Source organism: Panthera leo, chromosome F2 (assembly GCF_018350215.1).
Source record: "Panthera leo isolate Ple1 chromosome F2, P.leo_Ple1_pat1.1, whole genome shotgun sequence".
NCBI classification, from domain to species: Eukaryota; Metazoa; Chordata; class Mammalia; order Carnivora; family Felidae; genus Panthera; species Panthera leo.
Window position 1 is genome coordinate 48,251,183 of NC_056695.1, and position 24,027 is coordinate 48,275,209.

The 24,027-nt window shown below is 48.5% G+C and overlaps 1 protein-coding gene and 1 long non-coding RNA gene across 14 annotated transcripts; one reads left to right on the forward strand and one right to left on the reverse strand.

The window, feature by feature from the left end:
* Positions 1 to 1,440: 1,440 nt before the first annotated feature.
* On the reverse strand, positions 1,441 to 14,365 carry LOC122210925. Of its 13 annotated transcripts, none has more exons than XR_006198389.1 (9): positions 13,972 to 14,365; positions 13,604 to 13,720; positions 12,291 to 12,425; positions 10,956 to 11,078; positions 9,883 to 10,052; positions 2,617 to 2,824; positions 2,031 to 2,165; positions 1,785 to 1,906; positions 1,441 to 1,704 (listed from the first exon to the last, which is right to left on the reverse strand). It is a non-coding gene; the product is annotated as an uncharacterized LOC122210925 (long non-coding RNA). The 13 variants fall into 13 exon arrangements; XR_006198383.1 differs by having other exon boundaries at positions 13,489 to 13,720; XR_006198379.1 differs by lacking the exon at positions 12,291 to 12,425 and adding an exon at positions 8,870 to 8,992 and having other exon boundaries at positions 1,442 to 1,704; positions 13,489 to 13,720.
* A 58-nt stretch (positions 14,366 to 14,423) lies between these two features.
* Positions 14,424 to 23,348, forward strand: ODF1 (outer dense fiber of sperm tails 1). The gene is made up of 2 exons (XM_042923883.1): positions 14,424 to 14,865; positions 22,768 to 23,348. Exons 1-2 carry the CDS (start codon positions 14,549 to 14,551, stop codon positions 23,216 to 23,218), a joined length of 768 nt encoding a protein of 255 aa, XP_042779817.1. The 5' UTR covers positions 14,424 to 14,548; the 3' UTR covers positions 23,219 to 23,348.
* Positions 23,349 to 24,027: the final 679 nt, after the last annotated feature.

Genomic DNA, 24,027 nt, shown 5'->3' on the forward strand with positions numbered 1-24,027 from the left:
ATATTAATATGGATGCGGCTGGCGGGTTCCAAGCTCTGAATTGTGCTCATTAAGTCACAGCTGGCTGGGAATACGTGTCAATCTATGCCTTTATTTCTCAAGCTGGTTTTGTAATGAAATTAAAATGGACTCCTCCAGACAGCCCCTTCCCAGCAAGCAAAGCAGCCTTACCCTCTGGGGAGTGGAGACCGTGTTCCGATGATGCGCTTTCCTCGGAAGGAACGCATATATAATTTCAGTAATTAAAACATTTAATTGGATGATTACCCTCACAAAAAGGAGCCACTTGAATGAACCCTGGTGGGGGACCATTGCATCCAGCTGTTACAGCCGGGGCTTTCTGGGAGGAAGAACCCACCTGCTTGGGGGTGCTCCCTCGCCACTCACCATATACCGGTTTTCTGAGTGCAAGTGTCACTGGCCAGCCGGCCCCCAACATTACTCACTTTCCTCTGCGGGAATGCGTGGTTGGGTTTCTAGAACTCGGTTTTTAGTTTTAAGAAGAGCTGTGGAAAAAGCTGATTCATTGTTTCTCCAGAGGAATTCCTTAAGGGAAGAGAATACCCTGAAGACTAGACGTTTCATGTAAAACTTTTTGCTGTAAATGAAACTAGCTAATATTAAATAAATTCACCTGGTGAGCTTGTTGAACGAGGGGTTTCCCGCATCCACCCTGGACATTGTGTAACAGGAACCTGGGCAGGAGCCTGGGAATCAGGCTTTTTCACAAGCTCCTTGGGTGATTCATTTGCATCCTGAAGTTTGGGAGTCACGGGGCGGGGCGGGGCGGGGGGCTGGGGGGGGCACCCACTCATCATCAGTGCAAAACTGGGGTGCAACGATGAGTCAGGGCATGATGTGCCTGACCTTCGACTGGGCGCAGCCGAGCTCCCCTGGCAGCCTCTGGGCTTCATTTGGAAATGACAAATTAGAAAATGATGTGCAATTGAGCTTCTCAAGAGGCAGGTAATCCGTTCACCCCCTCTTGGACCTCCGAGCCAGCCTTTGTGTCCCTGGGTCATCAGGAAGGTCACCGAGACTCCCCATGTCTTCCGGGCTGAAGGATGACCGAGCAGAAGCCCTCAGACGTTGCCTGTCAACCAGGAAAACCCCAGCTGGCTCTGAACAAACACACAAGCTGCCTCAGAGGAGCCCCGCATATCCGCAGACACTTATGCAGCGGTTTCCAAAAGTCTGCCCCACCCAGGTTTCTGGGCCACGGCTGCCTCCACCAGACCCACCCGGGGAGCTTATTCAACATACAGATTCCTGGGCCCCAACCCAGAGCCACGGATAGACTGTCTTGGAGGCTGGGCCTCGAAATCCATATTCATAGCAATCCTCCCTAGGGCTCTGGAACCCCTGTGAGCAGACAGCCCTGCTTGTTGGCTCCGAGGGTTATTAGGAATAAACCCACAGAGAAGGCAACGTAATGAAAAGAACATGGCAGGGGAACTGTGGTTCTGCAGTCAGTGAAGTCTACCAGAAATCCTGATAAGGGGATGGCGATCGATGAGAACTGAAAAGAAAACGGGCCCTTCCAGAGAGATTGTGTAATTCACATTTGTTTTGCGCCCACTTAGCACCGGAGCTTCCAGAGAGGTGGGGAGTGGCATGGAGAAGATTCTAATTGCACAGGCTGCTGGTTCCTCTGAGAGATTTTTTTAAAGGGGTATTTCCAGTGACGTGCTGTCAGTGGGCGCTCTGGGGGAAAAAAAAGAATTAGTCTTGATTTGTACTGTTTGCTGGTTTCCCTCGGGTAAATACTGCCCCCATGGCCGTACCAACTACCGACACAATATCACTGAGCATGAAGGTGAGAGGAGAGGCACAGATTAGGTCTCTCCACTGGCACAAGCCTGTTTTAGCACACCTCGGCCAGTCCCCAGATTCAAAGGAGATCTTCCTGCAAAAAAAAAAAAAAAAAAATTCCAGCAGTATCTGCAGGACCATCACTGAAATGTGCCATACTGGAACCCCCTGGGACCAGAACAGGCGGAGGGAGTAACTGGGCCCGAGGGCACACTGACCGTGCATCGAGGGTGAGCTCTGCACCCAGCGGTGTGAACACCAGCCTGTTCCCCACCAGGAGCTGATGATTGATGCCCAAGCACATGCTTCCTGAACAAAAAGTCAGCAGCCTGCCTACGGCGGAGCCCAGTTTCCTAGGGAAGTGGGGACATACAGAAGAAACAGGAACTAAGCATTTCAGGTCCCGGAAGTGGCTAGGGTTTTCTTTTTGAACTCCGCTAGTAATCACTCAGTAAAGACTCAGAGTTCACACTAAAGGAAATGGAGATGTTGCCTGCAGCCGTGGTATACGGATAGGGAGATTCTTCAACATTAGCTGCAGCCACAGGCAGGGGTGGGAGAGCTTGGTAGAACACATTCTGTACAACCTGAATTGAAGTGGAGTGCAAAATATCCAATTAATCATTCAGATTTGTGTCTAAGTAACCCCGATGCTCAGGTATGAATTTGAAGTACTTTAAAGAACTGCTCTGGGGAGAGATGTGAAACCCATGATGGATATAAAATTGGCACATATTTTCCCAGGTAGGCTAACATGTGTTTCCATGGGGAAATGGAAAGAAAGCAGAGGTTTCTGGGAACTACCTCTTTTGCACGGGTGAAGAAACAAGGAAGAAACGAAAATGCAGATCTCACGTTAGATGGGAAATATCCTTGCCACTTTCGACCCTCAAGGGGAACTGGTTCCATAAGTGTGCCAACTAGATTTCATGCACAAGATGAGGAGTAGAGAGACAGCAGGAAACATGGATGGCTTTATTTTCAAGCTACTTCCGGTTCTGAGAATCCTAGCCTAGGGGTGGGAATAAGGCAAAGCTAGTAAAATACCATTAACAACAAAAACAAAAACAGAGCCTGGGTGGCTCAGTCTGTTAAGGCTCAGGTCATGCCTTTGGCTCAGGTCATGATCTCACGGCTTGTGAGTTTGAGCCCCGCGTCAGGCTCTGTGCTGACAGCTCAGAGCCTGCCTCAGATTCTGTGTGTCCCTCTCTCTCTGCCCCCCCCCCTCCCATTTGTGCACTGTCTCTCTCTCTCTCTCTCTCTCTCTCTCTCAAATATAAACATTAAAAAAAATTAAACAAAACAAAACAAAAATAAGCAAATGAGATCCTGCTATACAACGAGCTACTATAAATATTTGCTCCTGGGATTGGCTGACAAACATTGGGCCACTAGCTGGTGGGACTGCTGGTGACATTTAATGGCATACATCTCTTCTCGGCTTGGTAGATCATCAGTGATAGCACACCGCCACCTTAAAATGGGCCACGGTAAGGACATTTACACCACAGTGCCTGGCAAATCCTACAAATCGGGCCAATTGTCGCTGGAGAAGCAGTCCTCACAGGTCTACCGCTGCTGGCAAGTTATCCTGTTGAGAAGTTGGATCATAACCAAGTGCGTCGGTCTGGTCGGCTGCCGTAACAAAAGATCACAGACCAGGCAGCTGAAACAACACACGTTTACTTTCTCACGGTTCTGGAAACTAGAAGTTTAAGTTCAAGGTATCTGCAGGGTTGGTTTCTTCTGAGGCCTCCCTCCCGGGATTGCAGATGGCCGCCTTGTCACTGAGACCTCACGTGGCCTTTCCCCTGTGCACCTCCCTCATGTCTTTTCCTCCCCCTTATAAGGACACCCGTCATATTGAATTAGGGCCCGTTTACACGGCCTCATTTGACCTTAATGATCTCCTTATAGGTCCCAACTTCAAATAGTCATATTGGGAGAAAGGACTTCAACATATGAATTCCGGGGGTGACAAAGTTCAGCCCATTACACTGTATGACAGACACTTGGGGAGGACACATTTTATTTTCAGGGCAGTGTAGGTACAGGGATGTCAAGCCTGCTGGCATGGTCGGCCATGGGGAGGGGGTAATAATTTTGTGGATCAAAGGAACCTTCACTTTGGCCGTGGTCCTACTAGCAACGTAAGTGTCAGGAAACACTCGTCTGCTCCCCGGGAGCCCTGGGAGACCTTGGTGCCAGGTCCTGCATCATTTACAACTTGGTGAAATAGAGAGAAAAGGGCAGCAGCTATCAGCCTTGTTCTTAAAGATGGAATCCCAGAGAAGCGCAGACTTTGAAATTTCCAGACCGAGTATTTACACAGGACGTGCTGAGCACTATCATAAGAGTAAAGGCTTTTTACAGCAATAAGGACTAGGCATGTGACATCAGTTGGTGCCATCAGAACGAAGCCCGGGACTCACTGAGAGCTATAGTGCAGACACTGTTTCTCATCCACGCGTGACTCAGGAAAGTGTATCCTTGGTTACTATTATTAGCCATCTCGTGAGCATAGGGGAAGAAGGCCTGAGCAGGAGGCCAACCCTCTGAGGAGGGCAGAGAGGGAAGAGGCCAGAGAGGTGAAGCCTTGATCACACCATGCCTGCAGCCCTCCTGTACACACATGCAGATTATGTGTGTTAATTATCTAAGTTAACAAATCCCTTTTATTTTCTAGCCTCGTTTGCACTTTTACTGGGCTTTCTGTTACTCACAGTAAAAATAATCTTCTTAGGGGTGATAATACAAGAGTGCTGTGTGTGGGAGGTGTGGGAAGTGGTTCAAGTAAGCTGTAGGTACCAGTTCAGTGTTTCAGTCACATTATCATACATCCATTCAAATCACTCACTATCCCCATCTCGACCAACGAACGGTTCAAACGTGCATATGCACGTATAAATCCCACGAGAGCGAAGAGGGAATGGTGGGAGGAGCAAGAAAGTCCTGCAGGACGGGGCTGTGGCAAAAGAACTGGACGAAGTCTCCTTCAGTCGTCCCCTTGAAGGTGCCAGCGGTGTGGGAACCTTAGAACCCCCCACAAGGATATGCCTGGGCTCAAAGTCGGGGAGGCTGGTCTCATCCTTTGGCGGTGCTGGCTATCGGCTGAGCAGTCCACAGCCAAAGGGGAGGAGACAGGTCCGGGGGGAGGTGCGGGGTGGGGGGGTGTGGGTCTAACAGACACCCCTGCGTGCCTGGCGCTTCCTCACCGCCTCTGCTTCTCTGCCATCAGCTGCAGCCTCTTGCGTGTTCTGTCAGTCCCTTCACCCAAACGATCCTCTCTGTCGTCTGTGGTGTGACAGGCACTGTGCCGGGCTTAGGCTCTGGACATGTGAGCACACTGTCACCACTGTGATGCATGCTTGAGGCAGGACAAGACACAGGAGGAGAGAGGAGGCGGACGCCCAGGGGAAGTGGTGTTTGAACTGAGATCTGAAGCCTGAGTAGTGTTAGCTAAGCAGAGGGGCTTGAGCATGGGTGACACAGAGCAAGCCGCTTTGCCAAGGCACCGAGGAAGAAGGAGCGAGGTGCGTGTTGATGTCTGCGGTCACTGCTCCCCTTCACTTTGGGAATGTGTCCTGTCACCCCCTCACCCAGCTCAGATGAACCCCGGAGTCCTTGTTTGGTAGGGAGGGGGCGAGAGGCAAGGAGGAACTCATAGGCTAGAGGGAGGGGGAGTAGGGGTGGCGGGGGGATTGTTCAGGGACTTCAGTCCCCCATGAGTGTAAAAACTAAATAAATAAAACCTTCAGGAGGCACCTAGGTAGCCCAATTGGTTAAGCATCCAACTTCCTCCCACTCAGGTCATGATCTCATGGGTTCGGGTTCGTGAGTTCGAGCCCCATATCTGGCTCACTGATGCTGTCGGTGCAGAGCCTGCTTGGGATCCTCTGTCCCCCTTACTCTCTGCCCCTCCCTTCCCTCAAAAATAAATAAACAGTAAAAAACAAAAAACAAAAAAACCTTCAGTATATTGTTGAAAAAAAAAAAACCAACAAGAAAGTTAGAGACTGAGGGACTGAGTTGAGAAAGTGGAGTTTCCCGAATTAAGATCAGAGAGACGAGGCAACTCCAGGAGATGATAGAACCATCCCCTCACCCCCCACCCCTGACCATCCCCCCACCCCCCACCCTCACCATTCCCCCCCCCAACCCTCACCATCCCCTACCCCCCTCACCATCCCCCCACCCTCACCATCCCCCCACCCCCCACTCGCAATCATCCCCCCACCCCCCACCCGCAACCATCCCCCACCCCCCCACCCCCATTTCTCTGCTTCTGGCGGTGAACTGTACTGCTGTGGGGGGCGGTGTAACTAGGACCCTGTGAAAAGCTGGGGCTTGGGGACAGATCTTTGAGAAACATCAGGAAAACAACACTCCAGTTTTGTTTATGTAAGAGATAAACACTTGTTTCCAAAACTAGGAGTAAATAAAATTTAAAAAGAGCAACATAAACTCAGGCATTATTAGTATTCTGACTATACCCTGGCTTTCTGGCCACCCAGATGCACCCCTGGAGGAGAAACTTAAACAGTAACAAACCACTCTTCTTTGGGGGCACCCACCCATGGTTGGGCACCCCCAGCCTTCTGCTGGGCCTCTCCTAGTTATTTCGGGGAGCTCTGCACAACTGTTCCCAGAAGCTCACAATGGCCCTCTCCGGCCCCACTGCGAGTCTACTGCTCCAGCTCATTCTGTGGACGTTCCCGGTCCTCTAGCCTAGAAGCCACCTGCAGGTTTCTCGTCACCTTTCCCAGGGCAGTTCTGACATCCTAGCTAAGGGTGCCATCTCCTGGGACTCCCAGCACGGGTGCTGCCTCTGGCAGCTTCCTGGAACCGCACTGCTCTTGGATGCCTCTGTTAGCACTGCTGGGACCTCCTCGAGGCCTCCTGCTCTGGGCACATCTGGGGCCATTGCTGGGGAAGGGTGGAAGGCGACGGAGCTTGGCTCTGTGTCCCGGAGCCTTTGGCGCAACAAAGCCGTCTCCCGCTTCATGTCGAAGTAAGCAGACTATTTCCCTTCTTTTCTGTGGGTGATCCAAAGTCGGCTGAGGTCCCTCTGGCCCTGGCTACTTAGAGGCTGGGTCCTGCGCATGCCCACGGTGCCCTCTAAGATCCCTATAGAGGGCTGGCATTCTCATGGTCATCCCGGGGCTTGGGCTTCTGGTGTCACCCACAGCTCATGGGTCCCTCGCCAGCTCCCACGTGCTATTTTCTGTTTTACATCAGCGTGGCCCTGCCACGAACCTCAGCTTATTCTTTGATTTTTGTCAAAAAAAAACCCCTCCGTTCACATAAGTGATCTGTGAGATGTGCTTGATATTACCGAACATTGAGGAGGGGGTGGAAGTTTCTATCCCACTAGCACAAATGCGTCCAGAGACTGGACATTCTCTAGTCCTAAAAATAACCCACTCCCGGGGTGCCTGACTCAGTCGGTTAAGCATCCAACTCTTGATTTCAGCTCAGGTCACGATCTCACAGTTTGGGGGCTCAAGTCCCGCACCGGGCTCTGTGCTGACTGCAGAGCCTGTTTGGGATTCTCTCTTCCCCTCTCTCCGCCCCTCTCCTGCCCTATCTCTCTCTCAAAGATACATAAACATTAAAAAAAAAAAAAATAGCCCACTACTGATTGCATACGGGTACACACACTTGGCAAAACCGTTCAGCAGCATCTGGTCGAGTTGAACACGTGCATACCTTATACCCTGAGCCAGCGATTCATTCCACAAAAACGCTATGAGTGTTCGCCAACGTGTGTATGAGAAAGACCACACATGGCCTTAGTCCCAACAACAGCCCCAAATGGAGAACGCCTACACGTCCACCTACACGTGCCCATCCACGGAGGAAGCACGCGTTTGCGCAACGCATTTAGGTCCCAGGTTACCACACGGCGATGACAAGGAACAAAACACAACTGCAGGTCCCAACGGAGATGAGACCACTGGAACGTTGACTCAGAGAAGTGAGATGTGAGAGGCAGATTTTTGTATATTTCCATTTACCTGAAGTTCAAAAGCAGGCAAAATGAGTGTTTGGCAAAACCAGAGAGCAGGCGGGGAGGCTAACGCCAAGAAAGAGGCAGGACAGGGACTTCTGGCATGCTCAGAACGCCCTTTTTCTTGATGTAAGTATGTGTTCTGTGGGTATGTTTACTTGTGAGATTCACCCGGCCGGATGCTCCTGATTTGTCACTTTTCAGTATGGATGTTATTCTTCAATAAAGAGTATGTTAAGTAAAAGACCCTCCTGCCCGAGGAATTTTCTATTGGCCATGTTGGCCTGCACCTCACCTTCCTCCCTCTCCTCCCCCTTCCGGCTCATGTCTTGGACCCCGCAGGTCCTGTTTGCTGGTTTCTAAGGCACAAGGAGTGAATGGACTCTCTGCCCTGGCTCCCGATCCCTCAGGGTTCACTCCTCTGACGCCTCTCCCCCTCCCCTTCTTGAACAGAGAGAGTTTCTTCCCTAAGGGAGATCCTTGTGCCCGCTTCCAAGAATGCGATCTCCCACTGGAAGTGTTAGGGGGGCTGGTGGAGGGGCAGGCGGCCTTGAAGGCCTGTGGTGGTCATGCCTGGGGCCGCAGGGATGGCCCCAGGCACACCCTTCTCCTCTGGGACTTGCCAGCTGGGCAGTCATGGAAAGTGCCTTCACTTTTGGGTGCTGCAGATCCCTCATCTGTGAAACAGTGACAACAGCCACCCCAAAGGGTTGGCAGTGGGGACAGAATGCACAAACACGTGACCAACACCTCGAATATTGCCCAGGATGTGTAGTTATCATTGCTGCTTAGAACCCTATCTTACAGAACAGCTAACAGAGAGAGCGGCTTTTTCCTTTTTTGGGGAGAGAGAGAGAGAGGGCTCAAATGAGCAAGGGGCAGAGAGAGAGAGGGAGAGAGAGAGAATCCCATGAGGGACTGAGAGAGAGAGAGGGAGAGAGAAGTGGGGCTCACCCGAAGCAGGGTTGCCATTGACCTTTGGAAGTTTGCTAGAAGAACAAATAAATGGGATAATAAGTTAGCAATGCATTAAAACAGGAGTCTCACCATTGGAGATTTGAAGGAGGACCTAGAAGTCACGGACTCCACAGCTAAGGAGGTTGACCCACACTGTCAGCCTCGATTTCTTAGTTCAAATTCCCTTAGTCCGTGTCCCCAAATGCTCAAGTCCTGGAAGAAAGAACCCAGCTGAGTAGCTATGGTTGGGGACCTCACTTGGTGCAGAAATTTAGACCTAGGATGGGAAGCAGGTCGCGTCTTAGAAGGATTCTTACCAGGGTCTCCCCAGATGTTCCCCCTGATGGGTGGGAGTTGGCTTTAGTTCTTTTATTTTGAGAGACAGAGAGCAAGCACAAGCAGGGGGGTAGGGGGGCAGAGAAAGAGAGGGAGCGAGAGAGAATCCCAAGCAGGCTCCGTGCTGTCAGCACAGAGCCGAATGCTGGGACTGAACCCACCAATCACGAGATCATGGCCTGAGCCGAAACCCAGAGTCGGACGCTTAACCAACCGAGCCACCCAGGCGCCCTGGGGTTCAGTTCTTTGAGAAGGGGACCAACAGGTAGGTAGAGGCCTCAAAAGCTCTATAATAAAGTTCCACAATGTGAGGCTGACTTAAATGTTTTAGGGAAAGTGTAGTTATTGTGACTTTGAAGCGCCAAGGTACTGAATAACTTCCAGAACTATAAGTAAAGCACCGATTCTCAACATGTGATCCTAAGACCCTTTCAGGGGTGTGAAGTGTTCTTCCTTTTCAACTACACATTTGTGCAAAGCAAGATTCTCTTTTCTACTTAACGCAAATGTACAGTGACAAAAGAGGACATATCACAACAGGCTGAAAGGCAGCAGGAGATATTTTAGCCGTCCTCTATAAAGCAGAACATTGGAAAGATTTGTAAAAATGCAAAATATTGCCGCCATTTTCATTTTTTTTTGTTATGGAAAACAGAGCTCCCATAAAAACGCATTACTCGTATTAACATGTAATGGGTTTGCTATTACTATTTTTAAGTGATTACATAGTCTGTAATAATATGTACATATTGATGAATAAGACCCACCTAACCTCCTCCTTGGGCTTCCTGTCCCTCAGCTCAGAGGGACCCTGGGTCTTGGTATCTCTCCAGCTCTGGCATTGAGGGTCGTACCTTGTCCTGTCTTTGCTGGGTTTCTGCAGGGCGTTGAGAAAGAGTCAGGAATCTGAATATATTTCAGCTCCCAGGAGCTTTCCCTGCAAAGCCAAGTCAGAAGAACATTAGGTCAAAAGAGGGATTTCCTTTTCATGTTCTTCGATTAAAAGCAACCCCAGCTAGAGGCAGAAAAGCCACTGCCTTGCGGAGAACCACGGCAGAAACAGGTGGCATCTCCTTTGTGGGAATTATTTGTTCTGCATGCATCTTCCTTGGCATGGGTTGACAGAGAAAGTTCTTGCTTCTTTACAAAGTAAGCCCTCCATGCTGCACGAGGGAAGGAATTCTTGGTAAGAGGTGTTCTTTTGGGAGAGAGGGGAAACTTGTTTCCTGAGGAAACAAGTCCTCCCGAGGACTGCATCCGGGTCCCTGAGGAGGCACTCAGGAAGCCGTCACACCCATGGCAGGGTGACTGTCGGTGGGACCCAGGGCAAAGCAGTGCAGCAAAGCACATTACTCCATTTGAAGGACAAAATGTGCAGCAATCAAGCTACAGGCGTATGGCTAATGACAGAAGCAGGAATCCCCCAAATCCTAATGTTCAAATTGAATTTCTCTTTCATCTTTAAGGTGAAGAGAGAAGAGAAATTGTCTTAAGGGTCACTGGTCTTTGAAGACACAGAGACTGGAAGCCGACCGCCTGGGTGGAACCCTAGCTTTGCCACTTGGGGGTGAACTCTGTGCCTCAGTCTCATCTGTAAAATGGGGATAGTCTCTACTTCATAGCGTTATCGTGAGGATTAGCCTGACACAGACAGACTCACGTACTCATTAAATGTAAACTATCATTACTGTTCAAGTAAGCATCTGTTAGGAGTTAGGCACTTACGTGGTGGTAGATGGAGAACAAACATTCTCGACCCCCTCAAACTAATCAGGACACTGTCTGCGGTAGAAGCAAGCCCTTCTGTTTCTGGCAGGCGGACAAGGAAATGTGCTCTTACGTGTGAATGATTCCAGCGTGAAGTTCAAGGAAACGTTTTGGTCTCTGTCGTCATCAAGAACAATCCAGATTGGAGCTAACCATTTGTCTTGCAGAATTCAAGGGGAGGGGGAGGAGAAGGGAGCTGTGGGTACATGAGAGGGTGGGGAAAGAGGAGTCAGAGCCTACCGCTGTCACAGACAACTCAGCGCTCAGGATGAGGCTCCTTAGTAGCCTTTAAAGCAGAAACACAGGACTGCACCTTGCTGAGGCCAGCCCCGCCATTTAAACTGGGCGTGCTGTGGATGGACCACCACAGGCACTTTGTATTCCCACCTTCTTCTCCAGCCTGCATCCCCTGGCCCAGTTTTGACATTAAAGGCCCACATCCAGGAAATTATTCAGTCCCAGGCAAAGCAGGATGGTGATCACGAATACCATATCCACTCCTCAAATCTTAACGAGGAAGTTTACTCATGTATATACGCAGCCTATAAAAGTCCCATGGTCCAGGTTCTATCTGGACATGAGCCAGGGAAGATGGGAGCCTCCACAGACATACTGCTATGTGAGAAAGACCCCCCACCTCCATGTTAGAGCCCATGGAAGCTCCTTGTGCTTATGCTTCAGGAGACTGATTGTAGATCACTCCTGTGGGTTTCTGTAGAATCTGGTGAGTTTCTACTCCTTCTGACATGAATAGATCCCATTTCCATCTGATCTTTAAAGGAGCCGTTAACCTTTGCTAAGTCACTTGAAATGATGTCAAAAATATGCTTTATGATGAAGAGTAAAACCACTGGCAGAATAGGGTCACAGGAGAACCCTAGCTAAAATAAAGCTGTAACCATCTTCATAATGTGCCATGTATATTCAGGTGTGTGTACTTAAATTCCTGAACCTGTGTATTTAAGAATCGAAAACCAGAAGCTTGCTTGTTTTAACATTTGCTGACATTTGCTAAGGGATAGAATTCATCATGATCTAAGAGTTCAGAAGTCTATCACTTGGAGCTAGAGAAATCTGTATAATTCCCGCAGTGAGCCCTCAGGAAAAAAGTGGGCCATATTCCTATTAACAGAGTTCACTCTTCGGTATTGGGTGGAATCACTCTTGAAAGACTTTAGCATTTGTCTATAGAGGAGGATGATTCATTTTTGCTTTGACATATCCCATGTGAGTCAGGGGCCAGCCTCCCATTCTAATACCTCCAGGGAAACTTATTTTCTTTACTAAGACATCTCATCTGCACAGAGAGGGGCCCCCTGGCTCATAGCTGGAGAACACTGGGGAATACTGGGGAATACTAGGCTTGGTCTAGTCATACACAAGGGACTTCAGTGTAGGAGGCTCTCACCTCTCTATGAATCATCATGAACTCCATCACTTCCTTCATTTCTTGTTATTGTTCCTTGAGTGATTCTACCTGAGCCCTCTTCTTTTCTCAATCTATTTCTTCTCCTGAATGATCTTGGCCACTCCAGGATTCCAACTGTGTATGGAATTGTGACTCCTGAATTTCTATCTCTGGCCAAGCTTTCTTTGGAGTTTCAGACCCACTTATCTGCAGGCTATTCCACATTGCCACCTTAAAGTTGTCAGTACCTCGTATTCAGCATATCCCCCCAACTTACTCTTCTTCCTCAGTCAATGGCAACGATTCTGCCAAGCTAGAAACCTAGGAATCATTACGGATTCCTCCCTCACTCCGTCCTCATTCTGTTCGCGAAGTTCTGTTTAATTCACTCATTTGTTCACTTAGTGAGTAAGTCTTGAGCCCTAGGCATTGCATCAGGTATCTAATGGTGAGCAAAAGTAGACGAGGCCCCTGCCTTCATAGAGCTCACAGTCTAGTCGGGGAAACAGAGAAATGATGTTATGAAAGGAGTATGCAGAGTTATAAGTGCTTAGTTGGGGGACCAGGAGGGCTTCTCTGAGGAAGGGACCTTTAAGAAGAGATTTAAAGAATGCCTCAGGAGTTAACTAGATCAAGGGCATGGGGTGGGGAGTTTAATTTCTAAGCAGAGAGAATAGTGTATGCACAAGTCCTGAATGAGGTGGAGTGAGTGAGACTTTGAGAAAGGCCATCGTGGCCGAAGCATAATGAATTACAGGAATAATGATGGGGGTGGAGATGGGGAGGTAGGCAAAGGCCCTATTATTCAGCATCTTATAAGGATTTTGGCCCTTGCTCTAGGAGGACAGAAAAGGGTGGGTGGGATTGGGGAGGATGACAGATTTACACATGAAAATCACTCTGGCTGCCATGCGGAGAGTGTATTGGATGTGCGTGAGTGGATGGGAGGGGAAGGTGACCCCACTGGGTTCCTTCTTGCCATCCTACAGCCATGATCCCCAGTCCAGACTTCGGCAGTCCTTGCTTTCCATCAGGAGTCACCTCTGCTGTTGTCCCCTTACAATGCTGGGGACTCTATGCAGCTATCAGACTCTCCTTTCAATTTCTCTCAACAGAAAAGAAAATTAGTCATTCCTCATTGTGCTCAGTGTTCAAACTCCTTAGCCGGCCCACAAGTCCCTTCAAACCTGGTTCTTACCTCCTTCTCTGGTTGCCACATCCAACCGCTTGTCCTCAAGTACCCTACGTCTTAAAAGGGGGATTTAAGAGCTGGAGAGCAGGTTGAGGGGAATGGCCCAGAGGAGTAGAAGTACCTGAACCAAGGCTGAAGCTGAGCCCAAGGTCCGGCATATTGATCCAGCTGAGAGCACAGGAAACTGGCCCAAATGAGGGTTTCAGGCAGTTGACTTCAAGCAACTTCAGGCAGTTGGCTACAAGAGTATCAAGGGTCAACACTTGGGAATCCCTTGGGGACAAGGCATCTAGAGGCTTGGACACAGACCGAGGTGAAGTTGCTGGGAGGTGGTGACGGACAGGAGCCTGAGCACTAGGAGATGGGAGCTTAAGAGCAGGACCCCAGGCACTGGAGAACTGAGGTTCTGAGACAGCAAGGATACCAGATAGCAAAGAATGGGCAGGACTCAGAGACTTGGGGCTAAGAAGGTCAAGGACAAAGGCTGACCTGAGATGACTTGGTAAGAAGAACCGCAGGAAAGCTCTGTGAAGAAAGCAAGCTTTTTACACGTAGAAATGCAGGGGTCAGAACAAATCCTAGAGTATAAGGGGCAAGGCTAGATGTCAAGTCAAGGCTGGAGCTGGAAGGGCATAGAGAAAGGAGCCAGGCAGCTCCTTCCATCACCCACACCAAGACCTTTGCAGCCGTAGCCAGGCCTAAGGGCAGACACAAGCCAAGGACATTGACGGTTACCCCCATGGACCCCAAAGGGCCATGACTGCTTGAGGGGACCCATCCAACTTCAAGGTAAATGAAATCTCAACATTAGGATGGTTCTGCGAGTAGCTCTGTAACTCTAAGGAGGGCCTCTGGAGACCGTGACTGTGTGCAGTTCACATGGTAACCAGAAGACTATGACATACTTTGGAGGGTGGTGAGGTCATAGAACACAAGCTTTAAAGTAAGTGAATCATGTGGGCCTCATTTATTTTTAAAAGAAACTTCTGAGAAGAGCTTAGAACAATTTTTTCCCCCCGAGTGCCATTTCCCAAAGGTACTCACAAAACAATAAGGTGTGACTGTAATGGCTGCACTGAGTTGTCTTTTGGACAGTGTTAGAAGGGACATAAAGAAGGTGGACCGAGAGCTAAGGCAGTTGAGATGCATCGACGAATGCACGCGATGCCTCTGCGACTTGTACATGCACCCATACTGCTGCTGCGACCTGCACCCCTACCCGTACTGCCTGTGCTACTCGAAGCGAGCGCGCTCCTGTGGCCTGTGCGACCTCTATCCGTGTTGCCTGTGTGACGTCAAGCTTTACTGCCTGCGACCATCTCTCAGAAGTTTGGAGAGGAAAGCCATTAGAGCCATAGAAGATGAAAAGAGAGAGCTTGCCAAGTAAAAGCACGTTTTAAGATTTTTCATAGCCAGTGTATTAACCTTCTGAGCTGAAGTGGGGGAGGGGATGCCACAGCCAGTACTCGGACAAAGACGAAAGGGGCTCAAGATAATAACTCTGGTGATTTAGCAAAGACTTAAGAAAAGAAGAGTAAATGGGTCCAGGACAGGAACCGTAAGATTCTCAAAAGACAACGGAATGATGTTGATTGCCAAGGTTGTGTTGGTTTATGGTAGGAGTGCCGACATGATAAATAATGCGGCTTTAATGAGGGAAAGAAATAGGAGGTGTCTTTAAAAAGCTATTGGAAGGAGCAAACTAAACATTTTTTCTGGTTATGAGTAAAGTGATTTGAGTAGATTTGGGCTTACAGAAATGACTACAGGAGAAGCAATAACAATTGATCAAATCCTTAATGTTCGCCAGAGGCTCTAAGAGCAGGGGAGAAAATTGAACAACAGAGGCATTCCCTCGGTTTTGTAGGAGAACCCTTCTCCCATGCCCCAACCCCAGGCCGACTTCAAACCCATCCGGAGCTGGGCCTGTTACCTCGGCGCCCTCTCCGGCAGTAGCAAAGGTTGTGGCCGTGAACTACAGACCTGAGAGTCGCAGCTTTCAGAACAGAGTCGAGAGGGTTTTAATTGAATTGGGTAATGGTTAAAGCCACTTTTTACAATTTTGTTTGATTGCATTTCCTTTTATGGCCTGGAGAAGGTTTTCTAACTTTCCGCTACATGCCATCCGGTCTGGTACAACTGACGAAAACAATTGTTGAAAGTACTGTCCTCTGGTTAAATAAATTATGGTACGTCTATACACTAGGATGCTAAGTAGATGTAAAGCAGGCTGATGAAGTATTTTATGTGTTGATGTATTACATGAAAAAGACAAGAAAAACTACTTAATATGCTACTATTTTTAAAAAGATGGGCACAAATGGATGATAGATTTTTTTGATTGAAATATACTTGACATGTAACATTGTGCAAATTTATAGCGTGTTTGATACATTTCTATATTCTAATGATTGCCATTGTAGTGACAATTAGCACCTCTCCCGTGTTCCATAATTATCATTTCCTTTTAGTGGTTGGAATATTTACATTCTAGTCTCTTAGCAAGTTTGATGATTATAATGCAACATTGTTGTCTATATTTACTATACTGTGCACTAGATCTCTGAGACTTATTTACTACTCGCTGCAAGTTTCTATCCTTAAACAACATTGTTCCTATCCCAACAATCAATTAATAGATTTTGAGACTGACGTGCTGCCTTCTGTGCTAAGGAGGCAGGTGATAGATTAATAGATTAGACAGGTAGGTGGATGGATAGATGGATGGACAGATGGAGAGATAGAGTCTGAGACAGAGACAGATACTTGATAACAGTGACCAGGATGTTCCAGAAGAAAGGACAATAGGGCAACTATTGTCCAAGTCATCAGTCACCAAGATCAGGAATGGACCTCTGACAATAGTCTGGGATGGGGCTATTGCGTTTAAATAAATCTACACTCAATTTGAAATAGTTTTTTTTTTTTTTTTTTAAGATTTTATTTTAATGTTTATTTATTTTGAGAGAGAGAGAGAGAGAAAGAGAGAGCAGGGGAGGGGCAGAGAGAGAGAGAGGGAGTGAGAGAGAGGAAGAACCCAAAGCAGGCTCCACACTGCCAGCGTAGAGCCCAACTCAGGGCTCGAACACACGAACTGTGAGATCATGACCTGTGCTGAAATCAGGAGTTGGATGCTTAACCGACTGAGCCACCTCTGTGCCCCTGAAATAGTTTTTAGTTTTACTGCTCAGAGTATCAAGTTATATAAGTTTTGCACACTGGGAGTTAGGAATTCCTTCTTTAATTGGTCTACATGAAGGGTTACTTGTGAGCAGGCCTGTATCTACTGTCTTTGTGCCTCTGAATCCTTGAATACCCTTGATCCAAGTTCTTCCAGCCTTTGTCTCCTGACTGGCCCTCCTCCCCAGACTCTTGAGATAAGGGTGCCTCTCTGTTGTTCACCCCCTGGGTGCCCTCCATCAGCTCTAGGAGCCCCTACTTCTTGGCATGCAATAGACACAACCTCAAACTTACTTCTCGGCAGTGTGGTTTATATAAGAGATGATGCTTTCTATGCGTTGTGATACTTTTCCTGACGATGTCTGGATTTTGCTGACTTTTTTCCTGTGCCTGAGGCAGTATGTGAAGCTGGTGATGTCTTTACATTAATTCCCTGGTCTCTGAACTGACAACGCTGAGTCCTTTCTGGAAATGACCTCAGTCTTGCCTGCTGTGTCTCCTCCCAGCCACTTTCCTCCCATTCATACCACCTTGTGAAACCCTCCTATGCTCTATTTCTGATAGCTTGACATTTCACTATCCAGAGAGGCTTTGTGTTGTTACCTGCAAACCTAAATATTCAATTTTCCTGACCATGGATGAAAATGTTAAAGCCTGATCCAGCCCCAATCCCAGAGGACTCCTACTATTAATATTTTTTTCTTCCAGTGAAATGCCTCTTTTTCCTTATTTCTCAGCTAGCTCCCAATCCATGACTAAGTAGATCTAGAAATATCATGTTGATTCACTTTTTTTAAACAATCTTTGCTGTGAAAACTTGCCCAAGGCTTTGTGGGTTTAGAAGTCATATTCACATGATCTTCTATCCCTTTAAAGAACGTTAACAGTTTGGTTAGGTATGACATGCCCTTTCTGATGCCAGGCTGCATTGTCCCGAAGGTTCTTTGTCCAACAGGAAAGATTCCCTGGTCTATAGCTGCCATTACCCCATTGGAATTGTCTTTCTGTCTGAGAGTCAACCTGCTCTTTTAACAACTGGTTAAGAAGGCTCATTTCTCCCATAAGTTTCCTGAGCATTGCCGCGTGTATGTTAGTTGATTGATGAGTGTGTGTTGTACGTGTGTGTTTTTAGACCAGGTATAGAAGGTCCAATCCATTTCCATTGTTTACCTAGCACCTTGGCAGTATCTTCCTTAGTAGAGACTCAAGTAAGTACTTCCATTTTTTTTTTCACCTTCTTTGATATTCTCTTTTCCTCCCCCAACTACCCTTTGCACCGCAAGCACGAGCAATTTCCCTGACTCTCCCTTCCTCTTCTGGATTTAGAGGGACTACGGTGACTGAATCTGGTTCCCTTTGTTAGAAGCCATGCCACTAGCCTGTCTTAAGTTTGCGCCCGATTCACTACCACACTTCGTGGGCTTCCCTTTCCTCTATACCGAAGGGGCACAGACAAATGCACACCAGCCCTTCCTCAGCCCTGCCCTTAGGGGTTGACCATCTAATGGATGGAGGCCCCTTCTCAGCTCCGGCCCCCGGTGCCTTGCAGACAAATGCTGGATTTGCAGCTGAGCTGGAGGGGCTCATTGGGCTCAGGCTCGCACCCTTTGCTGCTTAATACCCAGAAACTCAGCCTGATTTCCTCCACTCACCCAACTATCTGTGATGGGTCTCAATCTCTCTTGAAAATCCCCACATGAGGGGCACCATCTTCTGCAAACTTCAAAAACTGGCCCTCTCATTTCGTTCCTTGTTTACCCCTTTCTGTTCTAAGACCAAGGTTTTCACCGACTCGCTCTTATTTGGTGAGGCTAATGACAGCCTCTTGGTGAGTGCTTTGTGGGCCCAGTCGTACCTCAGGGAACTCTTTCTACCTCCCCATGCTCTGATCCACAGGCCAGGGCAGAGCAGTCTCTCCCTCAGAGTCCCTGCAGAGGGGGAAGAGAGCGTGGCCCCTTGTTACCCCTCCCCATAATTCCTTCATACCCACAGGTCTCCGAGCCCAGTCACCCCAGGGGGTAGGGGCAGGAATGGCTGTCCATCTAGGCCAAAGGCATGTCTATTATCTGGTTTCACCTTATTGGTTAATGACACAGGACTTGAGGCTGGGTCACTTAAAGCCTCAGGTTTCAGGGAAGTCTGAGGAAGGTGGAGCCGGGTCCAGCCTGATAAAGTCACTTACCCTTTATCGAGCGAAAATTATGTGCCGCCTTTCATCTTCACCGGATCCTTGCGACGTCTTGGCTGTTTTAGAGATGATGAAACAGATTCAGGAGCAGTGTTCTTGACCACTAGGAGCTGGGAAAGCCAGGTTTGCCTGAGTCTGGGATTCCTGTGCTTAACCAGCCCGTCAGTGGTTCTCAAAGAATGGGCTCGGGACCAGCACCAGGTGGAACTGCTTAGAAATGTGAATTCTTGGCTCCTCCCTCAAGCCGCTGAGTTGGAAACTCTAGGGGTGGGGACCAGCCACCTGTGTTCTAACAAGCACTGCTGGGGCCTCTGATGCCCCTGTATTTGCTACCCTGCCCCCACGGAGTGACACTGTTCTTCAATATCATCCAAAAGTCAGAAGAGAGACAAGGCAGGAAAGGGGAAGAGACAGAAGGAAGAAGAGAAAGGGAAAGATGAGTTGGAAAGGAGGAATAGAGTTTGGTGGGTCTTTGGAAGGGGTCTAAACTTAGGAGAAAAAGCACAGTACTCCAAGGCCTACCTCCCTTTGGTCCTGGGTGGAGATAGGCCTCTTTTTGACACCTTCATTATTTTATTCAGCACCAGGCTGAAGCTCACTTATGGCTTTGTGAAAATGGCTGACCGTACAGCTCACCGTTGCTGAGGGCAGCGTGTTGCACATTAGGGAGCTTGGTGATACTGCAGCTCGAGTAGGGAAAAGATGCGTATTCCTGAGTGGCAGTCATGGACCCCATCTGTCCACTCGCTTTCCCTCAGCTTCCCTGAGAGGATTCTGCAACGAGCCAGGGGGCTGATTTCCCTATGTTTGCTGTGGCCAAGCTCCAGCCTCACAATAACAATTATAGGAGGCAACCTCCCCCCTGCCCCGCCCTTACCACCTTTGCCCAGAACACTACAGAGCCATGGAAAATCCCTTGTGGGGTGATAGGTACCTGGCCAGACAGGGGTCAGTTAAATCTGACAAGTAAAATGTGGCTCCTGCAATTTCTCCTAAAGCCACCCCACCCCACAGATCAGCCCTGACCAAGAAGCAAAAGGAAGGAGACACCTCCCTTGGTCTAGAATTTTTAGGCAATTTCCCAAAGACTCAGATTTGTGAGACCTCTGTGCAGCTGCCGCAGGGGCAAAGGGGCCAGAGTGACCCGGCCAGAGAAAGAGGGGGAATCTGAACAACAACAACATGCAATTGCACTCCAAGACTTCAGATTGATGACAGGAGGAGAAGGATCTGGAAGCCCACTTTGGCTTGTAGAACTGGCTCCCAGATCCATATCTGGGAGGGCAGGAGGCCTTCAGCAGAATCAGTTTAGCAGTAGTGAGGGGTCCTAGCACCCCTGCCTGGGGTCCTTGGTCCTGTTTTGTGAGGACCTTCGTGGTCCTTCGTGCCAGGGTTTCAGGTTTCTCATTCCACGTCCACACCATGGGAGGTTCCGGAGAGATCCGGGGGCACCCATTCTGCTCTCTGTTTCACTCTTGCCTTTGGCTGTTCAGACTTCCCGGCCCTGGCCCATCCAGAGAGGGCACGGGACATCTTTGTGAGCTCCTCTCTGCCCATCCAGGGAGAGTAGAGTGCGTTTTCTCCTGTTTTGTTTTTTCCACAGAGATAAAGACCTTTTTTTTTTTTTTTTTTAAGTCCAGTTCTCTTCCTTTCTCCTTAGTATGGCCCGTGGGTACCCTGGCACACCCAGGGCCTGAAAGACATCGGTACCCCATGCTCCCCAGGTTCCTTGGGGCCGGAGGCGGAAATGCAGCTCAGTGACCCTCACAGTCCTCTGGGTGCCTTGCGCAAGTGGTCTCTGTTGGCCTTGGTGTCTTCCAGGACAGCAGTCCATTGCGTCATTTTGTAAATTAGCCTCTAAGAGCCTTGCTTCGGAACCTTTGGTACAAGGGCTCACGCTTGTTAAGCCAACCATGTGGAAAATACAGATTCAGATCAGTACGTAGAGCATGACTTCATAAGAACATACACAAGAGTCTACATATGTATGTAGAAATACACACACACACAGAGGAAAATCGAGCACCAAAATGTGAGATGCTCTGTACGATTACGGGTATTTTGCGACCTATTCCATTTTTTTTTTTTTTTTTTTTTTTTTTTGCTTATCTGTATATTTTCTAAGTTTTCTGCAATGAACTCTTATAACTTCTTTAACAAAAAGCAGGGTACAAACAAAATTCAGCCTAAAAGGCAAGAACTAAAAAGGTATCTCAAACCAATCATCCAATTGCAAACTTCAGACTTGTCAAACTGGAAGAAGTTCTAGAAATCACGTGCTCCAAAACCTTCCTTTGGAGGCCAAGTGTTGCAAGATGTGCCAGGAGTGTCTCTTAGAACACGGAGTTTTAAAAAAAAAAATTTTTTATGTTAAAGGATAAAAAGAAGACCATTTCAGAACATTAGGTTGTCTTTGGAAGGATCGCCAAGTAGAAAGAAAATGGACCCTAGGGAAAGCCAGAGCACATAAGGCTAATGCCGGGCTGCCCAACCTGTGTGCCAAGCACTACAATAAATCCTTTTCGTTCATTAACTGATTTAAACCTCCCAACAACCCTAGAAGTAGGTTACTACTCTTGTCCCAATTTGACAGATGAGGAAACTGAGGCACAGAGAAGCGAAGTAATTTGTCCACGCGGCAGAACCAACGCTTGAACCTAAATGCTCTGGCTCCGGAGCCTGTGCCCTTAGGCACTTTGTGTTACTAGTTCTCGACACACCACAGGTGTTCAATTAGCCTGAGCTGCTGTTGTTATTTTGTTGTTATGAAGGATTCACACAGGACTGTTGAGCGGCAACAAGGCAGCTCTATAGGGACCCCGGGGACCCGTGTTTGCCGCTCCAGGGGCCGAGACAGTGGTATTTAACAGCTAGCCACGTGGGGGTGGGACACAGGAGATAAAAAGCCCTCATTTGTAGAGTTTTCCCATTTCCATAGTATAAATACCCCATCACATGGATTTCAAGCTGTCAACAGGAGGTCAGTGGGTAGGAGGTGGCCAGGGAGGTACACAATTAGCCCTTGCACGCTGATGGGACCCAGATCCGGTTCACGACCCCTCCAAGCTCACTGTTCCAGAGGGTGCCAGCCATCCAGCATTTGGAGCAGTCTCACAGTGGCAGGAAGAGACAGGCCCCGGTGGGCAGGGCAGAGTCAGGGCACTTTTGCCTTGTCATTTGTTGATGGAACTTTCAGGCTGGGTCTGTGTGATGGCCCAGGGTGGCTCCAATCTTGTGGGTAGCAGGGCTGGGTTCTGAGGCTGAAAGACATCTTTATAATGATTTTAAATGATATCCTATTAGTTGCATCTCCTTAAAAAAACTCTTAAGAGTCTACATATGATAGTAGTAATAATAATGATCACAGTAATAATTAAGCGAGATTTCTAACGCACTAAGCACCATTTTAAGCAACGCTCATCATTTCATCTAATCTTCCAAAAAAACCTATGGTGTAGGTACTGTTATTATTTCCATTGTACAGATGAGGAAACTAAGGCAAGTTTCCAGAATTAATAAAAGGAGGATCTGGGATTTAAACGCAAGAGAAAGATCCGGAACGCCAAGCAACCATCTGTTGTTAACAGAGGTTTACCTGTGGCAGAATGCGATTTACACAGGTGGACTCTCAGTGTTTCCTTTATACATTTGGGGAAAAGTTTGACTTTTCACAATGACTAGTGTTCCTTTTACTATTAAAAAAAAAAAAAGAGATCAGGCGCCTGGCTGGCTCAGGTGGTAGACTATGTGACCCTTGACCTTTGATCTGAGTTCAAGCCCCAAGAGGGGCCCAGGGCTAACTTAAAAATAACAATAATAAAAATAATAATGAAAAACAGATCAAAATATTGCTTCTCAAGCTGTGTCTGAGATCTGAGCTTCTTCCCCCCCACCCTCTCCTTTTTTCTAACTTCCAGATTGAGAAGAACAACAAATAGAATCCTGGCCTCCTCTTGCTGTAGCAGTAACATTTTAGGATCGGTAAACGTGTGTGGCTTTGAACCGGATCAAGTCAAAGTTCGGGTGAAGGACGGAAAGGTGTGCGTGTCGGCAGAGCGGGAGAACAGGTACGACTGCCTCGGGTCGAAAAAGTACAGCTACATGAACATCTGCAAAGAGTTCAGCCTGCCGCCCTGCGTGGACGAGAAAGACGTGACGTACTCCTACGGGCTCGGCAGTTGCGTCAAGATCGAGTCTCCCTGCTACCCCTGCACCTCTCCCTGCAACCCTTGCAACCCTTGCAACCCCTGCAACCCCTGCAGCCCCTGCAGCCCCTGCAACCCCTGCAACCCTTGCAACCCCTGTGACCCTTGCAGCCCCTGCTATCCCTGCGGGAGTCGCTTTTCCTGTAGGAAGATGCTTTTGTAAAGCGTAGGAACGCATGACTTAGTGAAAGGCACCTACTCCAGACAGGCAGCTCTTCCAGTGTTTCTCTCCCCCCTTCCCGCGGCCCATGTTAGTTAAGTCGGTAGGAAACTGAATACATAACTGCAATCCACCCGCGCTGTGTGCAGGTCTCTTGGTTCAATCGCTGCGGGAACCCTGCCTGGTGAGTGGGCGTAGGACTGCCGGTGGGGCACGAGAGATGAGCTGGGGAGGTCTGCCCTCTCTGAGTCCTCCTCCGCACCAGCTACCGCCAAATTCCAGGAAGAGATCGTTTCTGGGTGGGCATCCCCACAGTTTTTCCAAAAGATCCAGTGAAATGGCCTAGCCCACAAACCAAACTGGGAAAGCAGACACGGAGACTCAGTAGGTAGAAGGCAAGCACTGTTAAAGCTGCCACAGTGGGGAGCACCGCAAAGTGTGGCTCAGCCCGCGAAATGGGCCGGGGTTTTACTGGGGCAAAGATGGGAGTGCCAACACGCGGGACTGAGGGGAAGCATGTCCACGGACCGAGGGTGGGGTGTCCCTAGGCAGCTTTCGTTTCTCAACATAACTGATTGGGGAGAACGGCCAGCTCGGGTTCAGGATGGTGTGCAATCTCCCTGTGACTGATTTCAACTATCTGCTCTTCTCAATCCCTGAAACTTCTTGTAGGCACAGAAGTTCAGTTCAAAGTTCATGAGTGGAGAAATACAGCTTTCCCAAAGTGCTAGCTAGCACAGAATGATAGCCTAATTCACCTGAATCGGATCCTCATGGACATGCCCATGAGCCATCCATGATTGCCAAGACAG